The 27,936-nt window shown below is 46.8% G+C and overlaps 1 protein-coding gene across 1 annotated transcript; it reads left to right on the plus strand.

Annotated features, from left to right (window-relative positions):
• The first annotated feature begins 10,228 nt into the window (after positions 1-10,228).
• LOC139477212 (uncharacterized) lies at positions 10,229-27,468 on the plus strand. Its single transcript, XM_071259772.1, has 8 exons — positions 10,229-10,337; positions 13,306-15,356; positions 16,895-17,754; positions 18,025-18,227; positions 22,254-22,380; positions 22,597-22,717; positions 24,772-24,890; positions 26,108-27,468. Exons 2-8 carry the CDS (start codon positions 13,331-13,333, stop codon positions 26,171-26,173), a joined length of 3,522 nt encoding a protein of 1,173 aa, XP_071115873.1. The 5' UTR covers positions 10,229-10,337; positions 13,306-13,330; the 3' UTR covers positions 26,174-27,468.
• Positions 27,469-27,936: the final 468 nt, after the last annotated feature.

Raw genomic sequence — 27,936 nt, forward strand, 5'->3', positions numbered from 1 at the left:
TACAGGGGATTCAGTGCACCCAGCAGTAGAGATCAGGATATCATAGAGGGGATTCAGTGCACACAGCAGTAGATCTCAGGATATCATACAGGGGATTCAGTGCACCCAGCAGTAAATCTCAGGATATCATAGAAAGGATTCAGTGCACACAGCAGTAGAGATCAGGATATCATAGAGGGGATTCAGTGCACACAGCAGTAGATCTCAGGATATCATAGAGGGGATTCAGTGCACCCAGCAGTAAATCTCAGGATATCATAGAAAGGATTCAGTGCACACAGCAGTAGAGATCAGGATATCATAGAGGGGATTCAGTGCACACAGCAGTAGATCTCAGGATATCATACAGGGGATTCAGTGCACCCAGCAGTAAATCTCAGGATATCATAGAAAGGATTCAGTGCACACAGCAGTAGAGATCAGGATATCATAGAGGGGATTCAGTGCACACAGCAGTAGATCTCAGGATATCATAGAGGGGATTCAGTGCACACAGCAGTAGAGATCAGGATATCATAGAGGGGATTCAGTGCACACAGCAGTAGATCTCAGGATATCATAGAGGGGATTCAGTGCACCCAGCAGTATATCTCAGGATATCATAGAGGGGATTCAGTGCACCCAGAAGCAGATCTCAGGATATCATAGAGGGGATTCAGTGCATCCGGCAGTAGAGATCAGGATATCATAGAGGGGATTCAGTGCACACAGCAGTAGAGAGCAGGATATCATAGAGGGGATTCAGTGCACTCAGAAGTAGCGATTAGGATATCATAGAGGGGATTCAGTGCACCCAGAAGTACAGATCAGGATATCATAGAGGGGATTCAGTGCACCCAGAAGTAGAGATTAGGATATCATAGAGGGGATCCACGGTACAGAAGCACCAATGCACTCCCAGACTTGCCGTCTCATCGATGTCGTCAGCCGCCTGATGACGTCATCGGAATCCCTCGCCGCTCGTCCCTCATTTGAGCGTCCAGCTGTTGATGGTTCTGTGCACAGCCAAACATCCTGGATGACCAAGTGTTGTCTGTTGCTGTACCCTAAGGGCAGAGCGTCCAACGGGAGAGTGGAAGGTCGGGGTTCGATCCCCTGCCACATGATACCAAAATACGTTAAGATGGTACTTGTTGATACCCTGCCTGGCGCTCGGTATTAAGGAGCTAAAACAATGACTGGTCGGCTCGAAGTCTGTATGGGGGCACGGGTGGCCCAGTCGTCTAAGGCGCCGCGGTTCGCTATGCAGAGTTGCGTCCCTTGGGCACGCCAGAAACCTATGATTGTGGGGTCGAATCCCGGTTCGCCCCAATTATGTTTCTAGGTTTGTCAGCACCATAAATGTGCTCGTGGGTTTCACCTAAGTGGTAAACGTCTGAGACCTGCATCACTTCGGGCTTTCCTCCCACATTAAGCTGACACGCCGTGATATAACTGGAATACTGTTAAAAGCGGCGTTAAACCAAACTCACTCACTCACTCGAAGTCTGTATAGTGTCTGACTGGAGTATTCGTGTTAAAACTGTGGCATGGTATCTCAGTGGGCTAGAACTATAACATCGGCGTTAGTCCGGACTAGTACAAGCAGCCACACACACACGGGCTCTATGTAAGTGCAACAACCTTGAACGCGATGTTAAACTCCAGTTCACCTCATCTCACCTGTTGCTGAGGGAATGGTAACGGTTTTAGCCTAGTAACGTTTCGATAACGTTTGTAATTGTTTGGTCAAATCAAATTTTCAACTGAATACTTTCTTTTGTCAGGCAGTTTATAAACACAATAAAACCTTGAAATCACTGTTGGTTGGTTGGTTTGTTGTTTAACGCCGCACTCAGCATTATTCCAGCTATATGACGGCGGTCTGTAAATAATCGAGTCTGGACCAGACAATCCAGTGATTAATATAATGAGCATCGATCCACGCAATTGGGATCGATGACATGCATCAACCAAGTCAGCGAGCCTGACCACCCGATCCCGTTAGTCGCCTTTTACGGCAAGCATAGTCACCTTTTACGGCAAGTATGGGTTGCTGAAAACCTATTCTACCCCGGATCTTCACGAGTCTTGAAATCACTGAGTTCATAAGCATCGTATGGGCACTGATGTAAATATCACTTCACGCGCACCATTGTATTGTTTACGTCATCCGGACGGCAATGTTCACGTCATGCGAATCTTATCGTGGCGTAAGGTCGGAATGAGTAAGTGGTTTTGGTTTTACGCCGCGTTTAGTACTATTCCAGGAAAATCACGGCGGGAGACACCAGAAATGGACTTCACACATTGTACCCATGTTGGGAACCGAACCCAGGTCTTCAGCGTGACGAGCGACCGCTCTAACCATTAGGCTGACCCACCGTCGAAATGCCATCCCACTAGAAATGACGTCATAGTTCAAGATTGTTGACGTCATTCGACAATTGTGGTTTTCTAAGGCGGCGGTAGTGATCAGTTCATTTTTCCAAAGGGGAGCTAAAAATGATTAAGAAATATTGTGCAACGAAGCGATTACACTCGCCTGTGTGCCATACTGATTTTACGACTCGTGTAAGAATTCACGTATTACTATCGGTCGCGCTCGGGAAATACAAGAATTCTGACATTCGTTTCGTAAAATCAGTACGAACACTTGTTGGTATAATATTCTCTATGAATCGCCACAGTCTGCTGAACACGCTGATCTAGGCGCCGGTCCCCGGATCAAGTGCAGCGATACCCAATATGTCACTCTCATCACTGTGGCGATATTTTTCATGTGATCTATTTAAATCAAAGGAAGGAATTCGAGGCGTTTGAATAAATACATTTGGAGTCTTTAATAAGTACAGTAAACTACGGTTATAACGAACTCAAAGGGACCACTAATTTTAGTTCGTTATAACCGTAGTTCGTTATAAACATATATACAGCATAACGACAGCAAATAGTCGGGACAAAAAAGTAGGTTCGTTATATCCGTCAGTTCGTTATAAGCGTGTTCGTTATAAACGTAGTTTACTGTAGATCCCGTGTGAACAACGCACTTCCTCTTAACTTACACGAAATACTAGTTAATGCCTGGTTAAGGAGCTGGCAATTATTTCCATGCTGCCCGCTCTCAGGCGGGGTACAATTTCTTTTTCATAGAAAACATTTTTATTTGAATCAAGTTGGGGACAAGTGATACTTGTACACATAACATACGGTAGGTGGACTCTTGCACAACATGATTGGTAGACACCCTCTGCGAAACACATTTCATGAAATCACAAAAATAAAAACACTTTGATTTACTTGAGAGTGCACGCATTGTCCATTCACTAAAACCATAAGCTCCCACGGAATCTACACAAAGCAAGGTGAGCACGACGTGTCATTACATCGCAAATTGTAGCTAACATTGCTTGGTATTTGCTTAGAATGTAACCCAGAGCTTAACCAAGAATGCTGATGACACCACTATAGTCAAGTATATTTCTTGAAAGACGACATGACCGCTCGGGCTTCTTGCGGCCATTTCAACTTTTCTTTTAAGTCATTTCTGTGATCGCTTGTGAACGCACCGTAGACCCGTCAGTATTTGCTTCCGTAGAGTAATCTCCCTTTGTACCACAGAGGGCGCGGTTACTCAACACGCCTTTTTAAATGTTTCGACTTGTCAGGACAATATGTCTGGGTTTTTTTTTAGGAAACAAAGGTTTTACTCAAACTATGATGACAACTGCATTATACTGATGCATTACTTAAGTATTGAAGTTGTATTTGTTGACGTTCATCAGCTGATGAAGACAGTGCGTCACGTGAGCAAATTCCATGATGCGCGAAGCCCTTTGTGAAAAATTTGCTCACATGAGGTATTGTCTTCATCAGCTGATGAACGTCAACAAATACAACTTTAATCCTTATATTGACAGATACATAAATCATAACAAAACAATCCATTTAACATCAAACTATAGCGAACTATATCAACGCGGAGAGTCGTGACGTCATCCGTCCCAAACATTCCATTTGGAGTGACATCCCTTGGTTTTACAAACGGCAGAAAATGGCGGCTACCGCAATATCATTCGCTTGAAATACAAGTTGCACCCAGTAAAATAGCGTTGGAATTGGAAAGAAATCCACACCGCCTCATCCTGAAAATGGATACATATTAACGTTCTGTGAACTTTTGGTGTGTGTTTGAGTCATACTACGGCTGCTGATGACGGGGATTACCGCTTGATGCGGCACAGTTGGATTTACTGAGGCATGATAGTGTGGAGCCCGGTGATTTCTTTTGGTAAGTCGAGCATTCTCTGTTACAGCTTCGAATGAACGCTTCATTTCGGTGACCCGACATATACATGATATGTCTGACTTCAAAGCCTGCATCATTCATAGCTTAAATCGATGTCGCTCTCAGTTTTCCCTAATTATTTTTAATATTATTTTTTAGACATGGAGGAACTCCCCTAAAGTAGTTCTGTATGTCACCGCGCGATTGACAACGTATCATCACGTGACATACTGACGTTCATCGGCAAATGAACGACAGTCAGCTTGGTAGTGTTCACCTAGGCAAAGTTACCCGCTACTGTCAATATTGAAACATATCACTGAGAAAGCAAATTAGCAGAAGCTGAATTGTCTCTCGTTTTGAACCTTAATCCACCTTTTACCAACTCGTCTAACCCAACGATGCTCTCATGCTTGTACAACAAAGCGATCTTACCGCTACGATGATCGTAAACCTATGTTAAAGTATGGGACTTACGATCACCTTAGTGCTAAGATCACTTTGTGGAACGGGGCCCAGCGCTTTATCTCTCAGGCCGGGGACCTCGTCGTTTGAGGTCGAACAGAGATGGCATGGCGAGGAAGACAGAGGATTAGCTTTTACAGCTTTCATTGTAAGGAGGAGAAGGTATGGATGTCAACTTCTTTATTATGAGGAACACAACGTTTCGGAGTACATGCTTACTCCTTCATCAGGTGAATGAATGCCATGAGGCAGAGAGCATATATATGTACATGTAAGGACAACAAAAGTAATAAGATAACAAAAGGTGGAAATTTAACAAGGGAAGCCAACAGATAATTGACGCTGATAGGTGATTAGCAATAGACAATGAAAGCCAACACTGAATAGTAATTAGCGCTGATAGTTATGGACAACTGGAAACCAGGACTAAATTATCACTGATTGGTAATTGGTAATTGGCAATGGAACAATGGGCAAACGAGAGGCCGGGTTTTTTTTAGCACTGATAGGTTAACGGAAGGCCGGGGGTAATTAGCACTGATTGGTAAACGGGAGGCCGGGGGTAATTAGCACTGATAGGTAAATGGGAGGCCGGGGTATTTAGCACTGATAGGTAAATGGGAGGCCGGGGGTAATTAGCACTGATAGCTAAACTGGAGGCCGGGGGTAATTAGCACTGATAGGTAAACGGGAGGCCGGGGGTAATTAGCACTGATAGCTAAACGGGAGGCCGGGGGTAATTAGCACTGATTGGTAAACGGGAGGCCGGGGGTAATTAGCACTGATAGGTAAATGGGAGGCTGGGGTATTTAGCACTGATAGGTAAATGGGAGGCCGGGGGTATTTAGCACTGATAGGTAAACGGGAGGCCGGGGGTAATTAGCACTGATAGCTAAACGGGAGGCCGGGGGTAATTAGCACTGATAGGTAAACGGGAGGCCGGGGGTAATTAGCACTGATTGGTAAACGGGAGGCCGGGGGTAATTAGCACTGATAGGTAAATGGGAGGCTGGGGTATTTAGCACTGATAGGTAAATGGGAGGCCGGGGGTATTTAGCACTGATAGGTAAACGGGAGGCCGGGGGTAATTAGCACTGATAGCTAAACGGGAGGCCGGGGGTAATTAGCACTGATAGGTAAACGGGAGGCCGGGGGTAATTAGCACTGATTGGTAAACGGGAGGCCGGGGGTAATTAGCACTGATAGGTAAATGGGAGGCTGGGGTATTTAGCACTGATAGGTAAATGGGAGGCCGGGGGTATTTAGCACTGATAGGTAAACGGGAGGCCGGGGGTAATTAGCACTGATAGCTAAACGGGAGGCCGGGGGTAATTAGCACTGATAGCTAAACGGGAGGCCGGGGGTAATTAGCACTGATAGGTAAACGGGAGGCCGGGGGTAATTAGCACTGATAGGTAAAGGAATAGAAATAGCAATGGGCTCCGAAACGTTGTGTTCCTCATAATGAAGAAGTTGACATCCATAAATTCTCTTCCTTATGTGTATCACTCTAAATGCCTTTCAAGGACTTCAGCTTTCATGATTATCTCAATATATTTACAGAGATTCTTCTTAAACAATTCTATGACATTTAGCATACATGTTCCTTCATTTTGACATGGGATATACAATTTACGAGCATCGTTAAAATAATTATGTACTACTGGCGTTATCAAACAAAACTTTCATATTACATAATTTACAATACGACCACTTAATAGGGTGGTATTCCATCTTCCAGTTTCAATTGGCAAGCAGTAGCAGTATTTTCGAGCGAAGATTATTTAAGCGCTATACGGAAAGAGGGTATTTAGTAAATGGGACCCGTGAAGATCCGGGGTAGAATAGGTCTTCAGCAACCCATGCTTGCCGTAAAAGGCGACTATGCTTGTCGTAAAAGGCGATTCACGGGATCGGGTGGTTAGGCTCGCTGACTTGGTTGATGCATGTCATCGATCCCAATTGCATGGATCGCAGCACACCCAGGGAACCAGGATGAGGACCTCGATCGTGGCAAAGAATAACGCATATATTCTTGGATCACGTTGGCACCATCAGCAGACTGATCTGCTATAATATGTTTTTTTCCGCATCATTAAGAAGAATATCTTCATAATTCATAGAAAAAACTTAGCAATAATTTTATTATGAGATCACAGTTACTTTTGCCTTCGAGTATTGTCTGAAATGCCAAATTGTATTGCCACCATCAGAACCACATATTTAAGCTGAAGACAGAGTCGTCAGTGCTGCCAACGTGATAAAGTATAGCGTCTGTACCGAGACACGCCCCATTTAAATAAAGTCTGTATACCCATGAGTTAAAGTAAGAGGCGACTAACGGGATTGATGGTCAGGCTCGCTGACTTGGTTGATCGGTGCTCATGATGTCAATCACGGGATTGTCTGGTCCAGACAATCAAGCCGTCAGGTTCGCTGCCCTTGTTAATGCATGGCATCGAATCCCAGTTGTGTATATCGATGTTCATGATATCAATCACTGGCCTGTCTGGCTTACAGACTCGATTATTTACAGCCCGCCATCATATAGCTGGAATACTGCTGAGTGCGGCGTTAAATAACAAACAAACAAACAAACAAACAAAAGTACAACGATAACCTGAGGACCACTGACCTGAGAGCGCGGTGGCCAAGAGAGCGATGAGCCACGACATGTTTACTCCGTGTGTCCCGGCGTTCTGGCTGTCTGGGGGAACAGTTCCCCCTTTTACCTACACGGAAGAACGCTGGCGGTAATCCCCACAAAGGTCCAAGCAAATAGCTGGAGCGAGGGCGGGAGGTGGTGGGCGGGGCACCCGAGCGTGTTCCTCCTTCCAGCGACAGTTGTGTCTACAACTGGCTTCTTAGTACGTCAAACATGCTTTTTTAACTTTAATGGTTTCCTAGATAGGCCGAACATGTACAGATGGAATTTGAGAGTGTTGAATAAATGAACTATTAACTTTGAAGGGAATCAACATTTTTGAAAAATGACATAATGTTCAAGAATGTTGCAGTAATCTTGTCATAGCTTGTCTTCTGTGGTGTTAGTTGGAGTATGTTTGGTGAAACGACTGACTGACTGACTGACTGACTGACTGACTGACTGACTGACTGACTGACTGACTGACTGACTGACTCACTCACTCACTCACTCACTCACTCACTCACTCACTCACTCACTCAGTGTATGATGCATTTGCATAATAAAGCGTGTGCGCGCTTCATAAAGAAAATACTGTTTGTCTGTACAGGTGTACATACAATGCACTTTAAAATCGCCTGCAATCTGACAACTGTGGGGACAATAGCCCAAGGAGAATCAATATGGCCTTTGAAAATACAAAACAAAACGTAAATGCCGAATACGAGGGCTGGTCAAAAAGTTCTAAGCCTGACTAACTTTTAACTATTGGCCATAACAAAGTGAACGAGTCAATGTAGTACATTGTTTGATTAGTTCATTGCAAGTCTATTTGCTCCATTGAGGTCGTTCGTATATTAGTGACAGCCAGTTGAACGTGATAGGGGTCGATATAGACACAGAACGAGTCATCATTCTTTTTTACTTTAGAGAAAAGTATTCATGACCGCATGTGACAGGTGTATGGGGATAAGTGCCCTAGCTATTCCACTAGGTGAGGTGAAATGGGGTTTAACGTCGCGTCCAAGATTATTGCACTTATATAGCGACGTGCATGTACGTGTGTGTGTGTGTGTGGCCTCTTGTACTAGTCCGGACTGATGCCGATTTATAGTGCTAGCACACTGAGATACCATGCCGCAGTTTAACACGAATACCCCACTCAGACACAGTATACTGACTCCGAGCCGACCAGTCCTTGTTTTAGCCCCTTAATGCCGAGCGCCAGACAGGGTAACAACAAGTACCATCTTTTAACGTCTTTTGGTATAACGCGGTCGGGGATCGAAACCCGGACCTTCCGCTCTCCGGGCGGACGCTCTACCACTAGACCACGGAGGCGGTCAAGCTATTCCACTATTAAACGTTGGACAGCCATGTGTAAGGCTGGGAGAACAAGCCTTGATGAAGGGCGTCCCTCAACTTCCATTAATGAAGATTCAATCAAGGAGATAGAGAAAACTCCACCGCCAGATAGACGTATTACCATTGCTGAACTTGAGGAAGACACGGGTCTAAGCCATGGATCCATTGAAAATATTATTCATGAACATTTACAGATGAATAAGATATCTGCTCTTTGGGTGCCGAAGTTTCTAAATTCTGTTTTAAGGAAAAAAAGAACTGACATTGCCAGAGTAAATTTAGAGCTAATTGAGGAGGATTTCGTCAAATTCTAAAACTGATTAGTAATGGATGATGAAACATGGGTCTACCACTATGATCCCGAGTCATATCGTCAATCCATGAAATGGCAACATTCCACTTCTACGGCACCAAAGAAATTCAAGTCTTCAAGATCTGTGAAGAAAGTTGTGACAATTGTATTCTTGGATGCAAAGGGTGTGATCCTTATTGATTACCAAGAAAGTCAAAAGGCGATTACCGGTGCCTACTATGCTGATTAACTTCATCGCCTGAGACATGCTGACTGCTGGAGTTCTATTATTTCATGACAATGCCTCTTCTCACAACTCTCAACTTGCAAAGACTGCTGTGCTATAATGTGGGTTCGAAGGGCTTCCTCACCCTGCATTCTCGCCAGACCTGGCACCAAGTATTTCCACCTGTTTCCTAAACTGAAAGAACACCTTTGTGGAAAGCGTTACTACGACAACGATTACCTCAATGGGGTTTTCGGGGTGGCTTCAGAAAACTACTTCCTGACTGGAATTGAAAAGCTTCTCTATCGATATGAAAAGTGTACTGAAAAACAGGGAGATTATGTCGAAAACCTTTCACAATTGGTTTTGTTTGCTAGGTTTAGAACTCTTTGACCAGCCCTCGTACTGACCTACTGTTCTTTATTTAAGTTGACCAGACGAGTAAATGTGAGGAAAGAAATATCCGCATAGAAAATCCCACTCAAGGGCGCGAAGTATAGATAGATCGGGTATGGGGTATAGACGCCCTATCCAAATGACCACGGGGGCGATCTGTAAAAATCAGGCGCAGTGCACCGCGTAAACCCTGAACTCTGAACCCTGGTCCCTGAACCCATCAAGGGAAGTGGGGAGTGAAACTGGAGGGGGAAGTGAGAGAAACAATTAAAGAGAAGGAAATATCACGGTGACGGAATTTACTGTTACAGAGGAGAAGCACGTACAATGATCTTCCTCTTCGCAAGTTAAATATCTTCTTTCAGTTTAGTTATTTCCACCAAGTTGAAGAAATGATGCGTGGAAAAAGTGTTTTTATAGAGATTCAAGCGAAATCCCCTCATTATTAAACCGACTCAATCGACATTTTAGTGGTACGTAATTTGGACATAATATTACCTCCCTTGTATATGTTTTGCAGAAGTTACTTCCCTTGAATTTAATTAGCGCTGCATAATCAGTCATGAACGCTGAGTTTTATCAAAGTGCATCAATCTTAGAGGTGCACAACGCAAGGATAAACATAGTAGGTGTTCCGTTCACCACCGCGAAGGTTTGATGAGAAATGTGGACATGTTCTTTGGTGAGTATTTCATCGATGAAATGGAATCCTGTTAGTCGAGAACCCCAGTTTTCGTGCACGAAATTGATTATGATATTAGCATTTCAACGTTATGCTTTAAGTCTTTCATAGTCATGCTTGTTTGCTTTTCGGATGTTTAAGAATCATGTCGTACATCGAGGCCTAATGTAGGATAATTCTTAGCCTTTTGTTTGAAAAAGCTTATCTGATGTAAACCCCGTCCTTGATCTATGATTCTGAAGCAGTGACTGAGTGAGCATGGCGAGGGTTCACAGTTGACAATGCCGCAGTTATGTAATGTATGGCAACACAACGTGCTAGATGATACATGTATACCTTTTAAAGATGGCTGTCCTGACAGTCTGGTGTTCATTGTCAGCGCCTAGATTCAGTCAGTTGCTGGCAGACATTGTCAGTGTAATTGTACTATACTGGCATCACTGACAAAACATAGCCTCATCCCATTTCTGCTCCGTTTCTGCTTCGTTCAGCTTCATTCACTGATTGTGTCGCAGGAAAAAAAACAAGTATGAAACCGATATTTTACCGAACTTGGACAATAGACTTGATGACAATCAGCACCGATAGAAAATGGGGCTAGTCCTATATTCCTTGCCACATTGCCCAATAGTAAAGGTATCATAAGGACGAGTAGACACTGGCCTGATTTAAAGGTTTTGCTACCTTGTGTTTTCATCATAAGGACTAGTGGACTAAAAATATGAGTTTTTATCGCTGCAATGATTTGTAAATTCCTGCAGTACAAAATACTTAAAATTACAACACAGAATTTTTTATCCAAGTTATTGACTCATGAATTAAGTTAGAACAGAGAAACAATGGATTATTTGGATATGTTAAAAAATACACCTTCCATCAATTGGTCATGCAGGTTGGTTGGTTTGTTGTTTAACGCCGCACTCAGCAATAGTTCAGCTATATGACGGCGGTCTGTAAAGTAATCAAGTCTGGACCTGACAATCCAGTGATTGACATCATGAGCATCGATCCACACAATTGGGACCGATGACATGCATCGACCAAGTCAGCAAGCCTGACCACCCGATCCCGTTAGTCACCTTTTACGACAAGCATAGTCGCCTTTTACGGCAAGCATGGGTTGCTGAAGACCTATTCTACCCCGGATCTTCACCGGTCGGTCATGCAGGTACTTGCTGAAGCAATGTGCTACTCATGAAAGCAAGGCTTGGTAGCGAAAGTGTCACATACACATGGGAAGGTATTCTTGTATATTTTAATGTTTTAAAAGTTGAATTTTACTCGCTGAAATACATGTACTCATTATGAGATATTGTTCAAATGGAGAATCACCTTCATAGCATCCCTAGCCACGCCTTAATGACAGGACGTCAACTGCTCTGTTTGTAAACAATAGCCAATACCTCACGAGCCTGCTCTGCTCGCCTTATCACCCGACACAGAATGTTCTGCTCTGGTGACCACACTGTGGGAGTAGACTTATCTACTTTTCTACTTTATCTACTTTTCTCTTGTTTGCAAACACACTTATTCTGACATATGAACAGACAGGCAAGCCTTTCTGTGCTCTATACACAGAGCTCCAGATAAGCTGCGTATCTGCGTAAAATACGCATCAGAAATGCAGAAATATACAGTAAAATAAAATCCAATTACAGATACGCTACAAAAATAAGACTTGTGCATATCATCAAAATATTGTGAAGTAACCCTGTGTATTCGAGTAGCAAATCAGCAACTTATTTTGAAATTATAAACAGGCATTCCGTCAACCTTGCCAAACTCCACGATGACAGTTACATAATGATCATTTGCCATCACACTTTCTTGTGGAAGTATCGTGGTATTTTTGAGTCCCATATAGCTCTCGAACCCACACGACACTATTTTGCAGGGACTAGATGAATAGTGTTTTTAAATATTTAACTTAGATACCCACATGTGTAAAAACTAGTGGGTAACAGAAATTTGAATACCCAGATAGAATTATTGATACCCAATGATTTTAAAGTGCATGGGTAAAATACCCACAACACCAAAAGCTTATCTGGAGCTCTGATACATATTGTTTTGCATAATGATATAGGCCAATGATAGGCACACTACTACAACTGCGCCAGAGGTGCATGACAATATCGCTTCACACATCAATTCAAAGTGTTCGTACTGTTAACTCACCACAGGGCTTCCATGACACCATGTGGAGGATAAAAAACCAAATGGAAATAGCGTGTCAGGTTTTAAGGTATTTTTCTCAACTAAAAGTTACGTTTAAATACCGTATTCGACGTAATAAGCGCCCCGCTTTAGTAAGCGCAGACGGCGGTATTTGCTAATATATTGGCTAGTGAACAATCCCAATTAGTCACCCCTTCCGATTGATCAATGATCACAAGACTTATTAATTCGCGTACAGTACGCACTCGTGTGTTAAATACACCCTTCATTATGGGCAATTAAATTCTAGAAAAATAAATCTGTCGTACATAAACATTTCAGGCTGTCAGCATAAATCACGAGATGTATCTTTCAACTCTGTTTTTTTTCACCAAAATAATATTCCAATAAGAGCCCCCTATTTCTAATTTTGAGGATGCCCTGGGCACTTATTACGTCGATTACGTTAAATGTGTTAACTGGTCAGAAATGAAACATGAAAATGAATGTGTAAATTGTGATGTGGTAACAGAGGTACTGGGCTAGCCGCAAGGAACTAGCCTACAAGGTAGGAGAGTGATTGACTTTATACCAATCCAATAATATTTATTTTGAGGCTTTGTTAAAGACTGACTTCTAATGTAATCACGCTGGCAGTTAGTATTTTGTAACTCATTCGTAAGAAAAACACGAGCTTTCTCTTCAATTTGCAATGTTGTTTTGCATGTTTTGAGTTCTTGCCTCGTTTAAATATTTGTGACACTGCAGCTTAATACCATATTCACTCTCTTTCCCATCTTGGATGTTGCAGGGATCAGTGTGACCACACAGTAGAGATGTTCTCGTCAAACCACCAGCACAGTTCTAAGGCCAAGTCTAGTGGACCCAATCACTCCCTCTGTCAAGGTGGGGCACGGCCCAAGGTCACAAGCCAAGGAAAGCAGGTCTCAGACAAGGGCCACTGCAACAGCAAGATCAAGGGTCCTCAAGGAAAACTGGTGTCAGATAACTTTCAGTGCAATGGCAATGGTCCTCAAGGAAAGCAGGTCTCAGACTGCAACAGCAAGGACTGGAAGAAGGAGAGCCGAGAGGATAGATCTTGTGAAAGACTGAATAGTCTGAGCGAGGAGCAGATTGAGAAGTTCTTCTCGTGCCCATACACTAGTGTGGAACAGGAAGAGGCAGGTGCCCACAGACAGAACGAGGGAGTGCAGGACACAGGTTTGTGGGCGGATGAAGGAGACCAGGTGTATGATGGCAGGTGCGATGGCCGACCTCACTGCGAATCCAGTAGTGGTCACTGTAGGAAACAGGTGAAGTGTAGTCGACAGGAGTCTTTCGCCTTTCCTCTTCTCCACTGGGCGTTTGGAAACCGGCCTTACACTACACGTGGACGCCTCTACAACAGCCTGTTCGAGCCTTTCAATAGGAGCAGTAGGAATGTGTGTCACTGCAGCGAGTGTGTGAAGGGCCGTGTGTGCCAGTCAGCCAGTGTCCAGGGGGTCAGTGCCAGGCCCCCGAAACGCAGCATCAGTAAGTCTCAGAGCTTGATGCTGAATCGGGCATCTGTGAATGACATGAAAGCTCCCACCCAGCAGGTGAACCACATCTCCTTGTATGACGAGACGGATGAACGGCTGGCGCTGGAGAGATGGCGGAACGCAGGCTTGGCTCTGAGACGGGTCCTCAACAGCAAGGTGGCCTCTAAACACCGGAGTGGCGACCTCCATGGCTCTGGGGACTGTCTGTCCACAACAAGCAGCCGGGAGAGGCTGGCTCAGCAGTGTCAGAATGTCGTTGATGAGATATTTGATGATGTTGATGAAGAGGACACTTTGAAGAACGTGGGTTCATCTTCGACCTGCTCAACCAGTGAGTCTCCAGAAGTGTTCTTGTTGTCTGACCAAACTGACCAGCAAGGGGACCAGTCGAAGCCGGCCTTCCAGACCCCGGTGGTCAGTGCTGTGGACAGGCCGGGTATATGGGACAGTCAGCTGTATTCCACAGATATATCGAGCCAGTTCGATCTGTCCCCAGATCTGGACGACTCCCAACCTGATAGTCAGGAAAAGGGAGGCGAGGAAAGCTTCCTGTTTCCATGGAAACGTCATGCCACGTTTCTGGGTGCGTGCCTGTTTCCGCAATGTATGAGCATGATAGGACTGCGTCCGTACACAAGTGCAATAAACCGCAGTGGGACAGAGTGCAATGAATCAACTCCGGAGTGCAATATGAACTCATCGAAGCAAGGCTGTGATAACTCCGCTGTCAGAGCGGGTGGTGCAATGTTGACTGTAGGAGACACACCTAGACCAGACAGTGGACATGCATATAAAGATGACTGTGATAAGGGGAAGGGTTGGGTTCGAACTGATGCTGCTGGCAACCCTGGCCGGCAGAATGCGAACCGGCTTAGTTCAAACAATGATGGAGAACATTTTGTGGTTGAGAAACCGCTTTCATCGGATTCCCATGGCGAGGTGGACAGACTGGGCTATGTCCGTCTGTCCAGCGGTCAGTGCACCTCCAGTTTCCATAGTGAGGACGGGTATGCCACTAAAAGTAGTGGTTACCATGGTGACAAGGGAGGCGACTCTGACTTGACAGACAACAGTTCCATGTGTGGTGATAGTGGGGAGATCTATTTCTATGAGGACAATGACAAGTTTGATACTGTGCCACGGAGGAAAAAGTCGAAAGAGAAAGCTGCAAACCCCCCCAAGAAAACTCTGCAGCGGGAAAAGAAGAAGAAGCTTGTCCACGCCCGGAAGACACACAAGAGGAAAAGTAGCTCCAGCTCCAGTGACGTCGTTCAAGAAGAGGGTTGTCATGGAAATGATGATGATGGCGAAGACATAAAGGGTTTGTAAAGTTTACCTACAAAGTAAATGATAGAGCTGATTTATAGCAGATTCTTGTTTGGGTTAAATTTATATAAATTTTCTAATCTCGACATGCTCAAGATGATGAAGTTTATAATGCATACTGGCTTTCAATGATTTGAACCAACTACGAGGTGAAGCAAACATTCCTTAAATAAGACAATGGCAGAAAGTCAATCTCATTAAAGGGAGCACGGGTGGCCCAGTCGTCTAAGGCGCCGCGATTCGCTGTGCAGAGTTGCGTCCCTTGGGCACGCAAGAAACCTATGATTGTGGGTTTGAATCCCGGTTCGCCCCAATTATGTTTCTAGGTTTGTCAGCTCCATACCCGTGCTTGTGGATTTCACTGAAGTGGTAAACGTCTGAGGCCTGCATCACTTCGGGCTTTCCTCCCTCATTAAGCAGACACGCTGTGATATAACTGGAATACTGTTAAAACCGGCGTTTAACCCAACTCACCCACCACCACCAATCTCATTAAAATCATATCTCAGTCCCAGGACATATCAAGTCAGAACAGTCTTTCATGCAACTTGATACAACCAATCAACATCACTTGTGATGTATTGCGAATATGAATGTCCGAATGTAATGTTATCATGCAACCTGAAAAAGGTTATCACTAGGTATTCGGAACATAACATATGTTTCCAACATTTAAAACAGAAGGGTTTTTTCCATTGCCCTTTAGATCTAGGCCTATCTTTTGGACAAAGCAGAAGTTTCATTTCTTCAGTTTTCAAGTTTTGAATCGAGAACTTTGTCAAAATATTTTTCACGGCATAGTTTAAATGGAAGTTATCATTTTGAAACTAGTGTGGTAAAGTTTGAGAAAGCTGCTTCCTGATTGGCTAATGTGACTTCCTGTTAGTCATTTCATTGGTCGGTTAAAGTTTTGCGAAAAGTCGTTCAGATGTGACCCGCAATGGGATGTCAGTTGAGAGCAGCTGGCCTGCCAGGGTTGTTGACGTCTTTGTGTTTAGCATGTTTGTCATCAAACTGTGTGTCTACAGCCTGAGTCAGAGATGTAATGTGATCAAGGCACCACAACCCACAAACCCCACCCCTCCCACAACTTTAATCTGTAAAACTTTGGCATTTTCATAAGGGCTGGCTATTGACATAGACCATCGTGATCAATAATCACAAACTAAATATCGATCAATTATTGGAAAAGTAACTTTATGCAAATTTGCAAGAAAATCCTGAAATAAATCAACATATGTCACACCACTGCTGAGCAGTGATACATTTATTTTATGCATGGATTACTTTGTTGACGTCTGAGATCTGACATAAAACAGTTGCTTTTCATCTTCCAACAATTGACATGATTGACAATAACAAGTCTATTTCTGTAAGTCTAAAATTTATTTCATCACAAAAATGTATGTAACTTATTATCGATCACAACTGTTTCATATCGATAATCATTAATATTTCTTCCCCTTGATGATAATTCCGATTATTAATCGTTTTAGCCAGCCCTAGTTATAAGTTTCCTATGTAATGTTTCAGTTGCTGAAGTGCCAACTGCATTCTCATCAGCATTTGAGCCTTGTCCCAGTTTCGCCCCACGGGAAACACAAGATGGCTACAGCCAGGGACAGATAACTCCACCACGCCGAACGGCTTCAGTTGCACGTCATTTCCTTGATCGTGGAGGCAGGACCTACAACCATCAGTGCCCTGCTGCTCATAACGGCCACTTCCGCATCAATGATGTCACCTCATCCGATTTGTCGAGTCTGCCAAACTTTGAGTTAGCTCCCTTGTATCATCTTCCATCATTCCTGGAATCGTCACATGACTCCTCGCCGCCCTGTCACATGACATCGGACATCGGCAGCTTTCACCAGCTCTGGAGTGATGGACTGGTTGCAGAGCCAGAGAAATCCGTCATGTCACCTTCCGCTGTTGGCCCTTCAGACAGGGCAGATTACCCTCAACATCCTGAAGACCAAATTTCATTCCTTGAACAGCACAGGGGAGATAACTGTTTTGGGGTCAAGTCTCGGCTAGCTGGGGATGTTGCGGCAGGTTTCAAGGATTGTCAGGTTGATTTTAAGGATGTAGAGGATGTAGAAAAGGATCTGTGTCGTGTTGAAAAGGATCTGCAGGGTGTTGAAAAAGATCTACAAGATGTTGAAAAGGACCTTCAGGGTTTTGAAGAGGACCTTCAAGGGTTTGCGAGGGTTACCCAGGCGGCAGTAGGAGAGAGTGACTCTGTACGCCCTTCTGACAGGGGAGGTAACTCTCTTCTGTCCCCTGACTCCTGGATACGGCTGATCGATGAGATCTACAAGCCGATCGTGTGTGAGAGTGACGCAGGGGAGGAGTCTGCACTGTCGGACATTGAGGGCGACAAGAATCAGGACGTGAGTCATCATCATCCATTGTCGGCTTCATCACCTCTGTAAAACAAATAATCAGTTAATTCATGGATTTATTTTTGAAATCGTCCACTATTTGTAAAAAGTAAGAAAAAAAGAGACGGTCTTCGTTTGTGCTTTAGTTGGCATCTATCCTTTAAAATATTTTCTTTTACACATTCCATGCACAAGTATTTAAAAAATTTTAGTAAATAAAATTGGTGGTGGTGTTCCTGCCAGGTACTAATAGTAATAGGATGTACACTTGGCTTGCAGAAGACTCCAGATTTCTTCCGGTGTCCTGACAATCCTGACAAGACTTCAGACAGCGGTGATGCAGATGATGAGTTTGAGTGTGAGTGTGACCACTGTCAGCTGCTCCGCAACCTCGACTGCCCATCTCACTTCCTGTCAGCCATCAACTCCAGCAGAGACACGGGGCGGGAGACTGGAGACTCCTCACACCGACCAGATCCATGGTAAGTGTCACTCACACTTCCTGTCAGTCATCACCTGGAGACTGGAGACTCCTCACACCGACCAGATCCATGGTGAGTGTCACTCACACTTCCTGTCAGTCATCACCTGGAGACTGGAGACTGGAGACTCCTCACACCGACCAGATCCATGGTAAGTGTCACTCACACTTCCTGTCAGTCATCACCTGGAGACTGGAGACTCCTCACACCGACCAGATCCATGGTAAGTGTCACTCACACTTCCTGTCAGTCATCACCTGGAGACTGGAGACGCCTCACACCGACCAGATCCATGGTAAGTGTCACTCACACTTCCTGTCAGTCATCACCTGGAGACTGGAGACTCCTCACACCGACCAGATCCATGGTAAGTGTCACTCACACTTCCTGTCAGTCATCACCTGGAGACTGGAGACTGGAGACTCCTCACACCGACCAGATCCATGGTAAGTGTCACTCACACTTCCTGTCAGTCATCACCTGGAGACTGGAGACACCTCACACCGACCAGATCCATGGTAAGTGTCACTCACACTTCCTGTCAGTCATCACCTGGAGACTGGAGACACCTCACACCGACCAGATCCATGGTAAGTGTCACTCACACTTCCTGTCAGTCATCACCTGGAGACTGGAGACTCCTCACACCGACCAGATCCATGGTGAGTGTCACTCACACTTCCTGTCAGTCATCACCTGGAGACTGGAGACTCCTCACACCGACCAGATCCATGGTGAGTGTCACTCACACTTCCTGTCAGTCATCACCTGGAGACTGGAGACTCCTCACACCGACCAGATCCATGGTAAGTGTCACTCACACTTCCTGTCAGTCATCACCTGGAGACTGGAGACTCCTCACACCGACCAGATCCATGGTGAGTGTCACTCACACTTCCTGTCAGTCATCACCTGGAGACTGGAGACTCCTCACACCGACCAGATCCATGGTAAGTGTCACTCACACTTCCTGTCAGTCATCACCTGGAGACTGGAGACTGGAGACTCCTCACACTGACCAGATCCATGGTAAGTGTCACTCACACTTCCTGTCAGTCATCACCTGGAGACTGGAGACTGGAGACTCCTCACACCGACCAGATCCATGGTGAGTGTCACTCACACTTCCTGTCAGTCATCACCTGGAGACTGGAGACCCCTCACACCGACCAGATCCATGGTAAGTGTCACTCACACTTCCTGTCAGTCATCACCTGGAGACTGGAGACCCCTCACACCGACCAGATCCATGGTAAGTGTCACTCACACTTCCTGTCAGTCATCACCTGGAGACTGGAGACGCCTCACACCGACCAGATCCATGGTAAGTGTCACTCACACTTCCTGTCAGTCATCACCTGGAGACTGGGGACTCCTCACACCGACCAGATCCATGGTGAGTGTCACTCACACTTCCTGTCAGTCATCACCTGGAGACTGGAGACTGGAGACTCCTCACACCGACCAGATCCATGGTAAGTGTCACTCACACTTCCTGTCAGTCATCACCTGGAGACTGGAGACACCTCACACCGACCAGATCCATGGTAAGTGTCACTCACACTTCCTGTCAGTCATCACCTGGAGACTGGAGACTCCTCACACCGACCAGATCCATGGTAAGTGTCACTCACACTTCCTGTCAGTCATCACCTGGAGACTGGAGACCCCTCACACCGACCAGATCCATGGTAAGTGTCACTCACACTTCCTGTCAGTCATCACCTGGAGACTGGAGAGGGGAGACTCCTCACACCGACCAGATCCATGGTAAGTGTCACTCACACTTCCTGTCAGTCCTCACCTGGAGACTGGAGACTCCTCACACCGACCAGATCCATGGTAAGTGTCACTCACACTTCCTGTCAGTCATCACCTGGAGACTGGAGACTCCTCACACCGACCAGATCCATGGTAAGTGTCACTCACACTTCCTGTCAGTCATCACCTGGAGACTGGAGACTCCTCACACCGACCAGATCCATGGTGAGTGTGACTCACACTTCCTGTCAGTCATCACTTGGAGACTGGAGACTCCTCACACCGACCAGATCCATGGTAAGTGTCACTCACACTTCCTGTCAGTCATCACCTGGAGACTGGAGACTCCTCACACCGACCAGATCCATGGTAAGTGTCACTCACACTTCCTGTCAGTCATCACCTGGAGACTGGAGACTCCTCACACCGACCAGATCCATGGTAAGTGTCACTCACACTTCCTGTCAGTCATCACCTGGAGACTGGAGACTCCTCACACCGACCAGATCCATGGTAAGTGTCACTCACACTTCCTGTCAGTCATCACCTGGAGACTGGAGACTGGAGACTCCTCACACCGACCAGATCCATGGTAAGTGTCACTCACACTTCCTGTCAGTCATCACCTGGAGACTGGAGACTCCTCACACCGACCAGATCCATGGTGAGTGTCACTCACACTTCCTGTCAGTCATCACCTGGAGACTGGAGACTCCTCACACCGACCAGATCCATGGTGAGTGTCACTCACACTTCCTGTCAGTCATCACCTGGAGACTGGAGACTCCTCACACCGACCAGATCCATGGTAAGTGTCACTCACACTTCCTGTCAGTCATCACCTGGAGACTGGAGACTCCTCACACCGACCAGATCCATGGTGAGTGTCACTCACACTTCCTGTCAGTCATCACCTGGAGACTGGAGACTCCTCACACCGACCAGATCCATGGTAAGTGTCACTCACACTTCCTGTCAGTCATCACCTGGAGACTGGAGACGCCTCACACCGACCAGATCCATGGTAAGTGTCACTCACACTTCCTGTCAGTCATCACCTGGAGACTGGAGACTCCTCACACCGACCAGATCCATGGTAAGTGTCACTCACACTTCCTGTCAGTCATCACCTGGAGACTGGAGACTGGAGACTCCTCACACCGACCAGATCCATGGTAAGTGTCACTCACACTTCCTGTCAGTCATCACCTGGAGACTGGAGACACCTCACACCGACCAGATCCATGGTAAGTGTCACTCACACTTCCTGTCAGTCATCACCTGGAGACTGGAGACACCTCACACCGACCAGATCCATGGTAAGTGTCACTCACACTTCCTGTCAGTCATCACCTGGAGACTGGAGACCCCTCACACCGACCAGATCCATGGTAAGTGTCACTCACACTTCCTGTCAGTCATCACCTGGAGACTGGAGACTCCTCACACCGACCAGATCCATGGTAAGTGTCACTCACACTTCCTGTCAGTCATCACCTGGAGACTGGAGACTCCTCACACCGACCAGATCCATGGTAAGTGTCACTCACACTTCCTGTCAGTCATCACCTGGAGACTGGAGACTCCTCACACCGACCAGATCCATGGTGAGTGTCACTCACACTTCCTGTCAGTCATCACTTGGAGACTGGAGACTCCTCACACCGACCAGATCCATGGTAAGTGTCACTCACACTTCCTGTCAGTCATCACCTGGAGACTGGAGACTCCTCACACCGACCAGATCCATGGTGAGTGTCACTCACACTTCCTGTCAGTCATCACCTGGAGACTGGAGACTCCTCACACCGACCAGATCCATGGTGAGTGTCACTCACACTTCCTGTCAGTCATCACCTGGAGACTGGAGACTCCTCACACCGACCAGATCCATGGTAAGTGTCACTCACACTTCCTGTCAGTCATCACCTGGAGACTGGAGACTGGAGACACCTCACACCGACCAGATCCATGGTAAGTGTCACTCACACTTCCTGTCAGTCATCACCTGGAGACTGGAGACTCCTCACACCGACCAGATCCATGGTAAGTGTCACTCACACTTCCTGTCAGTCATCACCTGGAGACTGGAGACTGGAGACCCCTCACACCGACCAGATCCATGGTAAGTGTCACTCACACTTCCTATCAGTCATCACCTGGAGACTGGAGACTCCTCACACCGACCAGATCCATGTAGCTGAGTGAGACTATGGAGATAGTTGTTTCGTACAGATAATAGCCTTGTGTATACTGTAATTCCAGGGAGAATGACTGGACTCCGAGCGCTGATGACAGTTTTGAGATCAACTTGGATGACCTCCGACCTCTGGAGCCATTCCTGCTGTCGTTGCAGGATCTCCCGCAGGATCCCGTGGACCTCATGTTTCAGGTTAGGAGTCAGCAGGGTAGACAATGTGAAGATCACTGAAAAAATGGCACAAAAGGTTCTGGATAAATAACAAAAAAAACATTGTGTCAAAGTGTTAAATAGTATACTAATCTTACCATGCATGCTAAATAACACATCTTATGACTCTAATATCATGAGGGGGGGATATTTGACTGTTTTGAATGTATCAGTGTGCCCCTCCCTCCTCTACTTCAGAATGTGATCACCCAGATGCTGGCCGTGCACCCGGAGCTGCTGGGGGACCAGGCCCCACCCCCCGTGCCTCAGACTGTCATTGACAGCCTCCCCTCCCTCACAGCTACACATGACAACATAGGTGAGTCACAGCTACACAACATAGGTGAGTCACAGCTACACAACATAGGTGAGTCACAGCTACACAACAAAAGAGAGTCACAGCTACACAGCATAGGTGAGTCACAGCTACACATGACAACATAGGTGAGTCACATCTACACCCCCTGTGCTTCATTGACAGCCTCCCCTCCCTCACAGCTACACACGACAACATAGGTGAGTCACTGCTACACAACACAGGTGGCTACACATGACAACATAGGTGAGTCACTGCTACACCCACTGTGCCTCAGACTGTCATTGACAGCCTCCCCTCCCTCACAGCTACACATGACAACATAGGTGAGTCACTGCTACACAACACAGGTGAGTCACAGCTACACATGACAGCATAAGTGAGTCACTGCTACACCCCCTGTGCCTCAGACTGTCATTGACAGCCTCCCCTCCCTCACAGCTACACATGACAACATAGGTGAGTCACAGCTACACAACATAGGTGAGTCACAGCTACACAACATAGGTGAGGCACAGCTACACAACATAGGTGAGTCACAGCTACACAACATAGGTGAGGCACAGCTACACAACATAGGTGAGTCACAGCTACACAACATAGGTGAGTCACAGCTACACACGACAACATAGGTGAGTCACAGCTACACAACATAGGTAAGTCACAGCTACACATGACAACATAGGTGAGTCACTGCTACACCCCCTGTGCCTCAGACTGTCATTGACAGCCTCCCCTCCCTCACAGCTACACATGACAACACAGGTGAGTCACTGCTACACAACATAGGTGAGTCACAGCTACACAACATAGGTGAGTCATAGCTACACAACACAGGTGAGTCACTGCTACACAACATAGGTGAGTCACAGCTACACAACATAGGTGAGTCACAGCTACGCAACATAGGTGAGTCACAGCTACACATAACATAGGTGAGTCACAGCTACACAACATAGGTGAGTCACAGCTACACATGACAACACAGGTGAGTCACTGCTACACAACATAGGTGAGTCACAGCTACACATGACAACATAGGTGAGTCACAGCTACACATGACAACATAGGTGAGTCACAGCTACACAACATAGGTGAGTCACTGCTACACAACATAGGTGAGTCACAGCTACATAGGACAACATAGGTGAGTCACAGCTACACAACATAGGTGAGTCACTGCTACACACGACAACATAGGTGAGTCACAGCTACACAACATAGGTGAGTCACAGCTACACAACATAGGTGAGTCATAGCTACACAAACATAGGTGAGTCACAGCTACACAACATAGGTGAGTCACAGCTACACAACATAGGTGAGTCATAGCTACACTCCCTGTGCCTCAGACTGTCATTGACAGCCTCCCCTCCCTCACAGCTACACATGACAACATAGGTGAGTCACTGCTACACAACATAGGTGAGTCACAGCTACACAACATAGGTTAGTCACAGCTACACAACATAGGTGAGTCACTGCTACACAACACAGGTGAGTAACTGCTACACAACATAGGTGAGTCACATCTACACCCCCTGTGCTTCATTGACAACATAGGTGAGTCACAGCTACACACAACATCATAGGTGAGTCACATCTACACCCCCAGTGCTTCATTGACAACATAGGTGAGTCACAGCTACACACGACAACATAGGTGAGTCACATCTACACCCCCTCTGCTTCATTGACAACATAGGTGAGTCACAGCTACACACGACATCATAGGTGAGTCACATCTACACCCCCTGTGCTTCATTGACAACATAGGTGAGTCACAGCTACACACGACAACATAGGTGAGTCACAGCTACACACGACATCATAGATGAGTCACATCTACACCCCCTGTGCTTCATTGACAATATAGGTGAGTCACAGCTACACACGACAACATAGGTGAGTCACTGCTACACAACATAGGTGAGTCACAGCTACACGCGACAACATAGGTGAGTCACAGCTACACACGACAACATAGGTGAGTCACAGCGTTCTGTGGAGACATGTTTTGCCTCTGTGACAATGCCGTCATTGTCTTTCTCTTCCAGTAGATGATGACCTCACCTGCCCTGTGTGCCTCTGTCACTTCCAGCGTGGAGAGGACATGACCCGTCTACCCTGTCATCACCTCTACCACCCACTGTGTATCCAGGCCTGGCTGGCCAAGGTACGTAGTGTGTCCCTCTACCCTGTCTGTACCACCGACTGTGTATCCAGGCCTGGCTGGCCAAGGTACGTAGTGTCCGTCTACCCTGTCTGTACCACCCACTGTGTATCCAGGCCTGGCTGGCCAAGGTACGTAGTGTGTCCCTCTACCCTGTCTGTACCACCCACTGTGTATCCAGGCCTGGCTCGCCAAGGTACGTAGTGTGTCCCTCTACCCTGTCTGTACCACCCACTGTGTATCCAGGCCTGGCTGGCCATGGTACGTAGTGTGTCCCTCTACCCTGTCTGTACCACCGACTGTGTATCCAGGCCTGGCTGGCCAAGGTACGTAGTGTGTCCCTCTACCCTGTCTGTACCACCCACTGTGTATCCAGGCCTGGCTGGCCAAGGTACGTGGTGTGTCCCTCTACCCTGTCTGTACCACCCACTGTGTATCCAGGCCTGGCTCGCCAAGGTAAATATTGTGTCCACCTCTACCCTGTCTGTACCACCGACTGTGTATCCAGGCCTGGCTCGCCAAGGTACGTAGTGTGTCCCTCTACCCTGTCTGTACCACCCACTGTGTATCCAGGCCTGGCTCGCCAAGGTACGTAGTGTGTCCACCTCTACCCTGTCTGTACCACCCACTGTGTATCCAGGCCTGGCTGGCCAAGGTACGTAGTGTGTCCCTCTACCCTGTCTGTACCACCCACTGTGTATCCAGGCCTGGCTCGCCAAGGTACATATTGTGTCCACCTCTACCCTGTCTGTACCACCGACTGTGTATCCAGGCCTGGCTCGCCAAGGTACATATTGTGTCCACCTCTACCCTGTCATCACCTGTACCACCTACTGTGTATCCAGGCCTGGCTCGCCAAGGTACGTAGTGTGTCCCTCTACCCTGTCTGTACCACCCACTGTGTATCCAGGCCTGGCTGGCCAAGGTACGTAGTGTGTCCCCCTCTACCCTGTCATCACCTGTACCACCTACTGTGTATCCAGGCCTGGCTCGCCAAGGTACGTAGTGTGTCCCTCTACCCTGTCTGTACCACCGACTGTGTATCCAGGCCTGGCTCGCCATGGTACGTAGTGTGTCCCTCTACCCTGTCTGTACCACCCACTGTGTATCCAGGCCTGGCTCGCCAAGGTACGTAGTGTGTCCCTCTAACCCTGTCATCACCTGTACCCCCAATTCAGTGTGTCTGTTACCTGTACAATGATGTATTCCTTGTCTTGCAGTCTGGCACGTGTCCTGTTTGCCGACACAGTCTACACAATGAAGCTGAAGGTCGGAGTGAGGATTGATAGAAGGTCGAGGTCAACTGGATGACCAACACAAGATATTAGCTTCTAGGCAACAATGATATTGTTTTAGTAACTTATTACTTATGTTATGTCCAGGTGGTGATGATATTGATAATGCACAGTCACATTCCGCCTATTGGTTGCTCGATTGTTACCGTGGTTACCCTGGAGGTTATATTGTTCTTTGTGGGCACCACAGGGTAATGTGTTATGGACGTTAAAATCTGTTGATTTTCCTTTTGAATGTAAGTCTAGATGTGGCTAGATCCCTGAACTTGTTGTTGCGGAATGGTCCGTAGTGGTTGTTGCCTTTCTACCTAACTGTGCTGTGATTGTATTGTCATAGTGTTAGCTGTTGGTAACCTCCATGGAGATGACTCGTTCCTCTCCCTGAAGCTTGTATGTGTGTCTCGGTCTTTACACTGACAGAAGACAATACTGTCCCCCACACCAGTGCCCCCAGTACATCAGACCGCCACTGTATGTTAGTCTCAGCGCCCCCAGTACATCATACCACCCCTGTATGTTAGTCTCAGCACCCCCTGTACATCAGACCACCCCTGTATGTTAGTCTCAGCGCCCCCTGTACATCAGACCACCCCTGTATGTTAGTCTCAGCACCCCCAGTACATCAGACCACCCCTGTATGTTAGTCTCAGCACCCCTAGTACATCAGACCACCCCTGTATGTTAGTCTCAGCGATCCCAGTACATCAGACCACCCCTGTATGTTAGTCTCAGCACCCCCAGTACATCAGACCACCCCTGTATGTTAGTCTCAGCGCCCCCAGTACATCAGACCACCCCTGTATGTTAGTCTCAGCACCCCCTGTACATCAGACCACCCCTGTATGTTAGTCTCAGCACCCCTAGTACATCAGACCACCCCTGTATGTTAGTTTCAGCGATCCCAGTACATCAGACCACCCCTGTATGTTAGTCTCAGCACCCCCAGTACATCAGACCACCCCTGTATGTTAGTCTCAGCGATCCCAGTACATCAGACCACCCCTGTATGTTAGTCTCAGCACCCCCTGTACATCAGACCACCCCTGTATGTTAGTCTCAGCGCCCCCAGTACATCAGACCACCCCTGTATGTTAGTCTCAGCACCCCCTGTACATCAGACCACCCCTGTATGTTAGTCTCAGCGCCCCCAGTACATCAGACCACCCCTGTATGTTAGTCTCAGCACCCCCTGTACATCAGACCACCCCTGTATGTTAGTCTCAGCGATCCCAGTACATCAGACCACCCCTGTATGTTAGTCTCAGCACCCCCTGTACATCAGACCACCCCTGTATGTTAGTCTCAGCGATCCCAGTACATCAGACCACCCCTGTATGTTAGTCTCAGCACCCCCTGTACATCAGACCACCCCTGTATGTTAGTCTCAGCGCCCCCAGTACATCAGACCACCCCTGTATGTTAGTCTCAGCGATCCCAGTACATCAGACCACCCCTGTATGTTAGTCTCAGCGCCCCCAGTACATCAGACCACCCCTGTATGTTAGTCTCAGCGATCCCAGTACATCAGACCACCCCTGTATGTTAGTCTCAGCACCCCCTGTACATCAGACCACCCCTGTATGTTAGTCTCAGCGATCCCAGTACATCAGACCACCCCTGTATGTTAGTCTCAGCGATCCCAGTACATCAGACCACCCCTGTATGTTAGTCTCAGCGATCCCAGTACATCAGACCACCCCTGTATGTTAGTCTCAGCACCCCCAGTACATCAGACCACCCCTGTATGTTAGTCT

This window comes from Haliotis cracherodii, unplaced genomic scaffold, assembly GCF_022045235.1.
Source record: "Haliotis cracherodii isolate W230 unplaced genomic scaffold, xgHalCrac1.p SCAF_32, whole genome shotgun sequence".
NCBI classification, from domain to species: Eukaryota; Metazoa; Mollusca; class Gastropoda; order Lepetellida; family Haliotidae; genus Haliotis; species Haliotis cracherodii.

What these genes read in the sequence shown, in the direction of transcription:
- LOC139477212 (XM_071259772.1), top strand. Translation starts at nt 13,331, where the DNA reads ATGTTCTCGTCAAACCACCAGCACAGTTCTAAGGCCAAGTCTAGTGGA. An exon ending in TGATGGCGAAGACATAAAGG is followed by an intron (nt 15,357 to 16,894) that starts GTTTGTAAAGTT and finishes GTAATGTTTCAG; the next exon opens with TTGCTGAAGTGCCAACTGCA. An exon ending in TCACACCGACCAGATCCATG is followed by an intron (nt 18,228 to 22,253) that starts GTAAGTGTCACT and finishes CTGTAATTCCAG; the next exon opens with GGAGAATGACTGGACTCCGA.